Source organism: Pteropus alecto, unplaced genomic scaffold (genome assembly GCF_000325575.1).
Source record: "Pteropus alecto unplaced genomic scaffold, ASM32557v1 scaffold14, whole genome shotgun sequence".
Lineage (NCBI taxonomy): Eukaryota > Metazoa > Chordata > Mammalia > Chiroptera > Pteropodidae > Pteropus > Pteropus alecto.
Genome location: NW_006436810.1, coordinates 12,306,705 through 12,314,702, shown reverse-complemented (window position 1 = coordinate 12,314,702; position 7,998 = coordinate 12,306,705). Strand labels below are relative to the sequence as shown.

The following is a 7,998-nucleotide window of genomic DNA, read 5'->3' as shown; positions in this document are numbered from 1 at the left end:
GCGCTGGACTGGGGGCGCGGGTCGCCCCGCGCGGGACCGCGCGGCCCGGCCTCCTGTGCGGGGCAATTTTCTCGAACTCTCCACCTCTGGCCTCCTTGGGGCCCGGCGCTGCCTGGAGACCCTGGTGCGGATCTGCCGAAGGTAAGTGGACTTGGCCATGTAGGGGTCTCTTGTCCCCAAACGACAGCCAGAGTTCGGGGGTGGATCGGAGGGCGGGGGCGGCGTGTTCGTAGGAAGCGCATGGAAAAATGCAACAGGCGGGGCGGGTCGGGAAACTCCTAGCGTTGACGCTCCCCGCGGAGGAGTCGGGCCCAGGACTGAAACTTGGGTAGGCTCTTCAGACCCGCAGACGGGCCGCGGCGACGCTGCGCCCCAAGTCTGGGTCTGAGCGCCCTCTGGTGGCGTCTCGCGAGGACGGAAAACGAAGCTACAGGTGACAGTGAGTCGGAGCTGCCTTTCTTTGCTCCCACGCCTTGTCGCGATTTCTCCTTTGAGGAAAGTGACGGGTCTTAGTTCCCACCTTCTGATCCCATGAAAGCTAAACCCTCCACCAGAATCAGAAAAAGGTCTTTTCCACTTTCGCTTTTTGTCCCCGGATCCTTCTGTGACCAAAACAACAAGAATGGTAGCAGGGGTCATCTCTGTGTTAACGGCATTTGAATAAAAACATGTTAAATGTGGAAAGCAAGTCATAGTTAAGATAAATACTGTCGGAAAAGTTAGATCTTGCAGCTGCTTGGCTTCTGAGTGTGCACTTAACAAATATAAGAAAACAAGAATCACTTGAGCTAACTTAGAGTGTACTTCATAACAGATTTTATTTGTGATTCTGAAATTTCTGTCAACACTGAAATCATCAGTTTATATTCACTCCTAGCACACCTGTAGCCTCAGAGAATTTCTTTTTCTTTTTTTCCTCACCAGAAAAGAGTGTCATGAAAAAAGAACAGAAAAAAGACGTCAGTGTTGGCGTGAGGGGAGTTTTCTTTCCCAATTGGTGGTTACTTCATGATTGGAAGAGAAGTACCTAGGTGGCTGAAGAGATTAGAGTTTTCTAGTTGTACAGATGACAGTCATAAAAGAAGATGAGAAAATGCTTTTCCCGGGTCATCATAGGCTGATGAGTAAGAAAGCCTGAAAAAGACAGATTTGAAATGAGAGCGAGAATTCTGAATTTTTAAAACCAGGTAGGACTGTGAACACTTGTTGAAGATGTTTTTTTCCCAAAATGGAAGAAGAAAAAAAATTCTCAAAGCAAGAAGTGTAAAGAGTTGAGAGGAATATACAAGAGGAATAACAACCGAGCCCACTCCAAGAATTTCCTCATCACCTTCTCTGGGCAAAACACACACAGGGGCATCCCACGTCTATGGTGGTTTTATTGCTGGTTGTGGTTTCCTATGCTAGGAATGACTTCTTAATCTGGATTTTGGAACACCTTTTTTAAAAAAAAAAAAAAATGTGTGTTTTGACTCTTCACGTTAGGTAGATTTCATGCAAAGGAAGTAAATCCTGAATTAACTCATATTATGTTTGACTCTCTGTACCACAGTTTGCTGTGCGATATGGAAAAACTAGAGGTTTTAACATTCTTTGAAGTTTTATTGGAAGCAAAACTGTATCGAGGACACAGATACACAGTGTAAGTTTTCTCTTTTTGGCAACTGTACTTGCTTTGAATGAGCCGAACGTCAGCTGGATTTCACAGTGTAAGCGATTTATAGTCTTCGTTTTATCAAGGCCTTAAATGTATGTTTTATACTAAGCAGATGGGAAACGCACTGAGCACTCTGTCTGACGTGAATGCTTAAGGGAAGGAACTCCCCGATGGATCATGGCGTTAATGTTTACAGGACATTTCTTATTTTTAGCATTAGTGATGTTTGCTTTCTCTACTTTTGAGGAATCTGTAAGCAATTACTCTGACTGGGCACTTTTCACAGATGATATAGATCAGTTTAAGACACAGAAAGTGCAAGATTTCAGACCCAACCAAAAGCTGAAGAAGAGTATGCTTCATCCAAGTTTATATTTTGATGCGGGAGAAATCCAAGCAATGAGACAAAAGTCTCGCACAAGCCATTTGCATCTTTTTAGAGCTATCAGAAGTGCAGTGACAGTCATGCTGTCCAACCCAACATACTACCTACCTCCACCCAAGCACGCTGACTTCGCTGCCAAGTGGAATGAAATTTACGGTAACAATCTGCCTCCCTTAGCACTGTACTGTTTGTTATGCCCGGAAGACAAAGTTGCCTTTGAATTTGTCTTGGAATATATGGACAGGATGGTTGGCTACAAAGACTGGCTAGTTGAGAATGCGCCGGGGGATGAGGTTCCAGTTGGCCATTCCTTAACAGGTTTTGCTACTGCCTTTGACTTTTTATATAACTTATTAGATGACCATCGAAGACAAAAATACCTGGAAAAAATATGGGTGATTACCGAAGAAATGTATGAGTATTCCAAGGTTCGCTCCTGGGGCAAACAGCTTCTTCATAATCACCAAGCTACTAATATGATAGCGTTACTCACCGGGGCCTTGGTGACGGGGGTAGATAAAGGATCTGAAGTGAATTTGTGGAAACAGGTTGTAGTAGATGTGATGGAGAAGACAATGTTTCTATTGAATCATATCGTCGATGGTTCTTTGGACGAAGGTGTGGCCTATGGAAGTTACACAGCTAAATCGGTCACACAGTATGTTTTTCTGGCCCAGCGCCATTTTAATATCAACAACTTGGATAATAACTGGTTAAAAATGCACTTCTGGTTCTATTATGCCACCCTTTTGCCAGGCTTCCAAAGAACTGTGGGTATAGCAGATTCCAATTATAATTGGTTTTATGGTCCAGAGAGCCAGTTGGTTTTTTTGGATAAGTTCATATTAAAGAATGGAGCTGGAAATTGGTTGGCTCAGCAGATTAGAAGGCACCGACCTAAAGATGGGCCGATGGTCCCCTCAACCGCCCAGAGGTGGAGTACTCTTCACACCGAATACATCTGGTATGACCCCCAGCTCACCCCACAGCCTCCTTCCGAATACGGTACTGCAAAAATGTACACGTTCCCCAACTGGGGTGTTGTCACTTACGGGGCTGGGTTGCCAAATACACAGACCAATACCTTTGTGTCTTTTAAATCTGGAAAGCTAGGGGGTCGAGCTGTGTACGACATAGTTCACTTTCAGCCATACTCCTGGATCGACGGGTGGAGAAGCTTTAACCCGGGACACGAACACCCAGATCAGAACTCATTTACTTTCGCCCCCAATGGGCAAGTATTCGTCTCCGAAGCTCTCTATGGACCCAAGCTGAGCCACCTCAACAACGTGCTGGTGTTTGCCCCATCGCCCACCAGCCAGTGTAATAAGCCTTGGGAGGGTCAACTGGGAGAATGCGCACAGTGGCTCAAGTGGACCAGTGAGGAGGTTGGCGACGCAGCGGGGGAGATCATCACCGCCTCTCAACATGGGGAAATGATATTCGTGAGCGGGGAGGCAGTGTCTGCTTACTCTTCAGCCATGAAGCTGAGAAGCGTGTATCGTGCTCTGCTTCTCTTAAATTCTCAGACTTTGCTAGTCGTCGATCACGTAGAGAGGCAAGCCGATTCCCCAATAAAATCTGTCAGTGCCTTCTTTCATAATCTGGATATCGATTTTAAGTACATCCCATATAGGTTTATGAACAGGTATAATGGTGCCATGATGGACGTGTGGGATGCACACTACAAAATGTTCTGGTTTGATGATCGTGGCACTAGCCCCGTTGCTAGTATACAGGAAGCAGAGCAAGCCGCCGAATTTAAGAAACGATGGACTCAATTTGTTAATGTTACGTTTCAGATGGAGTCCCCGATCACAAGAATTGCTTATGTCTTTTATGGGCCATATGTCAATGTTTCCAGCTGCAGATTTACTGACAATTCCAACTCTGGTCTTCAGATTTCTCTCAACGTCAATAATTCTGAACACGTCGTTTCCATCGTAACTGACTACCGCAACCTGAACACAAGATTCAGTTACCTGGGATTCGGTGGCTTTGCCAACGTGGCCGATCAGGGCCAAATCACCCGATTTGGTTTGGGCACGCAAGCAATAGTAAAGCCCGTGAGACACGATCAAGTTATTTTCCCCTTTGGATTCAAATTTAATATAGCAATTGGGTTGATTTTGTGCATTAGCTTGTTGATTTTAACTTTTCAGTGGCGCTTTTACCTTTCTTTTAGAAAGCTAATGCGATGGATCCTAACACTTGTAGTCGCCCTGTGGTTCATCGAGCTGCTGGATGTGTGGAGCACTTGCACTCAGCCCATCTGTGCAAAGTGGGCAAGGACGGAGGCTGGGCCGGGCACGCAGTCTTTGTCTTCCCCTGGGCACCACGCCTATCTTCCCGACGTGGTCATTGCCTCACTTCCGGGTTCAGGAGCTGAAATTCTCAAACAGCTTTTCTTCAACAGCAGTGATTTCCTCTACATCAGGGTTCCCACAGCCTACATTGACATCCCCGAAACTGAATTCGAAATCGACTCATTTGTAGACGCCTGTGAATGGAAGGCATCAGATGTCCGCAGCTCGCATTTCCGCTTACTGCGGGGCTGGCTGCAGTCCTTAGTCCAGGACACAAAGCTGCACTTGCAAAACATCCATCTGCGTGAACCCAGTAGGGGTAAACTGGCCCAATACTTTACAGTGAATAAGGACAAAAAAAGAAAATTACGAAAAAGAGAGTCTTTGCCAGAACAAAGAAGTAGAATGAAAGGCGCCTTTGACAGAGATGCTGAATACATCAGGGCCTTGAGGAGACATCTGGTTTACTACCCAGGCGCACGGCCTGTGCTTAGTTTAAGCAGCGGGAGCTGGACCTTAAAGCTTCGCTTTTTTCAAGAAGTTTTGGGAACTTCACTGAGGGCACTGTACATAGTAAGGGACCCGCGAGCGTGGATTTATTCAATGCTGTACAGTAGCAAACCAAGTCTTTACTCTCTGAAGAGTATACCGGAGCGCTTGGCCAAATTGTTCAAAGTAGATGGAGGTAAAGGCAGATGTAGCTTAAATTCAGGCTACGCTCTCGAGTATGAAGCGTTAAGGAAAGAATTATCAAAACCCAAGTCAGACGCGGTCTCCCTGTTGTCTCATTTGTGGCTGGCAAACACAGCAGCAGCCCTGAGAATAAATACAGATTTGCTGCATACCAGCTACCAGCTGGTCAAGTTTGAAGATATCGTGCATTTTCCTCAGAAAACCACTGAAAGGATTTTTGCCTTTCTTGGAATTCCTTTGTCTCCTGCTAGTTTAAACCAAATATTGTTTGCCACTTCCACGAATCTTTTCTATCTTCCCTACGAAGGAGAAATATCACCAAGTAACACGAATGTTTGGAAACAGAACTTGCCTAGGGATGAAATTAAACTGATCGAAAACATCTGCTGGACACTGATGGACCGTCTAGGATATCCAAAGTTTATGGACTGAATGCTGCAGGTCAGCAGAAATTTGCACTAATACTTTCCAACCCAATTTGTGGACATGAATTAGAAGAGTTTGTTTATTCTTGTACTGTGTGTGTGTGTGTGTGTGTGTGCGTGTGTGTGTGTGTGCAGTTATTTGCACAGAGAGGTTCTTTTAAAAATAGGCAACATATTTGGCCTAGCAGGATTTATTTTTATGTCATCACTTTCTTTGCCTTCGTTGCTGAATTTTTTTCTGCTAAAAACTTTCCACTACAGAGGTGTAGATGAAGTTATATTGTGGTCAGGGGAGAGGAGAAGATTTTAAAGGTTTTTGCTTAACTCTCTCCTCCACCTGCAACTGTGCTGATGTATCCTGGAACCTCAAACACTGCTGAAGGCCTTGCAATTGTTGCTTTCCCCAAGCACCTCTTAACTTTTGAGATGGACTACAAAAGCTCCTTTCTAAAGAGTTCTAACACAATTATCCTGCACCTCCTCGCCCCCCCCCCCTCCAAAAAAAAAATCCTTTACCATGTATACTGTTCAGCGATTTCGCTGGGGAATGCTCCTATCAGAACTCAAAACTGTAGGATTCCTTCTGGAAAAATATGGCTGGAAATACAGAAATGTCAGGATCAGTGACCTGAAAGCCGCCTTCAAGTTTTCTACTTTGAAATAATAAGGAATCAGTCTTTGAATAATTTGGATGCCAAGGGCTGGTAGAGTATTTTCAACCTGCTTGTCGACATTTAAAATGCTCCTTTCTCGTTTTTTGCCTCCTGAAAGCTACAGCTGCTTGCCGTCACCTCACTCCCACTCTATCCTTTCTGTCACTGTCATGCAAAACAATCAGTAGTTACTAATTGCTAAACTCCTGGTATTTGTGGGGATTTTTTCCCCCTGTTGATTAATTTTGTATTAAAGCCTGACGTAGACTTAGAATCAAATTTCTTTTCATGGAATTATCACTGTATGACTCAAAGGGACCAGTGCCACTGCTGCCAGTGTTTTTTTCAGACTGGAAACAGAATTGGAAAACTGCCCGACTTATCTTGCATCCCTTTGAATGAGTTACAGACTGCCAGTGTCTGCAGAAGTTGAAGGCAAATGGGAGATGATGTCAGAGGCATCTGTTTGCTTTACCATCTGCATCTCATTATAAATGTAGTTGTTATAAAATGCGGTTCATTTTATTTTGGTAGGCTCCGAAATCAAAATGCTATGCCATTATAAGCCAGTGGAGTAATTACAATGTATTGGATGAGAACTATTAGGCAGTGTCTGCGACTTGATGAAAATCTCTGTACAGATTGCAGACTTCTCCCTGATGTTTCAAACTGTCGTTTCCCCAAGCTCTCTAACACTTGGGAGTCTGTCATTCTGACCTAGATAAAAGTGGTTCTTTCTCAGTAGTTTGTTATTGTGTCAAAATGTGCCTCCAGAGTGATAAAGTCGTGGATATGTTGCAATGTTGCATTCAAGCTAAACCTAAGTTGGCTGTCATTTTTTTTCCCATTACCGTGTGAATGCAGACCGTTCCTCCTCCCTCATCCGGGCTTCCTTCTCAGCGCTTCCTGCTTTTTCTCTCCAATTTCCAGATGAGTGAAAATCACATTAACCTAGGTTGAGAGGGCAATCGAAGACCTGAATCCACACTATTATTTTCAAGGGAGATTCTTCTTCCTCTCTCGGTCATCAACATGTATGTAAAATCGCCACGTGGATGATACCATTTTTCCATCACTAGTCAGAGTCTCAGTGTTTGCTTTCAATTCCCACGATGTGTGATCTCAAATGAGATCCAGTGAAAAGGCTTTGGGTTGGCAGTCACATGAGGTCTGATCAAGGTAAGAATTAGATGCATGTGCAGGTAACCAGGAAGACAGCAGAAGCCGTAGCACTGCCTTTAACACTGTACAGAACATGCCCACAGGCAGAAGGGAGCCAGGTTCAGTATGTGGAGGAATTGGGGGTGGGGGAGAGGGAGCTGGAGGGAAGATGTGGAAAATTAAAAAGTACTGGGAACAATGTGGGAACATACTATTGATAGCGAAAGTGAGGGACACGCTTAACAAAATGACCTGCACGGTGTATCCTAACTTGCACCCCCACATAGCCGTGTTGGGGTGAATTTCCCTGTCTCTGTACTCCCCCACTTTCACACCAAGAGGACGTTTGCTGGAAGAAAAGTCCTTTTTGGAGATTGCCCTGTGAGGAATGTTCTGTGTGGGTGAGGGATGACACAGCCATTAGACACGCGTGCATATGGTCATGCTTGGAACACTTCCTTGTCATCATCGTACCCAAGGTGACTTACTCTCCCCGAACATCCAGGTCCCGCACTCCCAAGGCATTATCTTAGGGAAAATTCGAACAGACACCATTTATTTTTATTATCATCTTGACGATAAAGCAATGATTATCAGTATGTGACACTTCCAAGGGAAACATAAAGTGCCCTCTCTGTCAAAGCAATCCCTTTCTTCATTAACTTCCCCAAAGTTAGGTCTAATTGGGATAAAAGCTTTTATAAGAGCTTCAAATCTT

General features: G+C 44.6%; 1 protein-coding gene across 1 annotated transcript; it reads left to right on the top strand.

Annotated features, from left to right (window-relative positions):
- Positions 1 to 6: 6 nt before the first annotated feature.
- Positions 7 to 6,863, top strand: DSEL (dermatan sulfate epimerase like). Its single transcript, XM_006913730.3, has 2 exons — positions 7 to 141; positions 925 to 6,863. Exon 2 carries the CDS (start codon positions 1,835 to 1,837, stop codon positions 5,471 to 5,473), a length of 3,639 nt encoding a protein of 1,212 aa, XP_006913792.1. The 5' UTR covers positions 7 to 141; positions 925 to 1,834; the 3' UTR covers positions 5,474 to 6,863.
- Positions 6,864 to 7,998: the final 1,135 nt, after the last annotated feature.

What these genes read in the sequence shown, in the direction of transcription:
- DSEL (XM_006913730.3), top strand. Translation starts at nt 1,835, where the DNA reads ATGGCGTTAATGTTTACAGGACATTTCTTATTTTTAGCATTAGTGATG.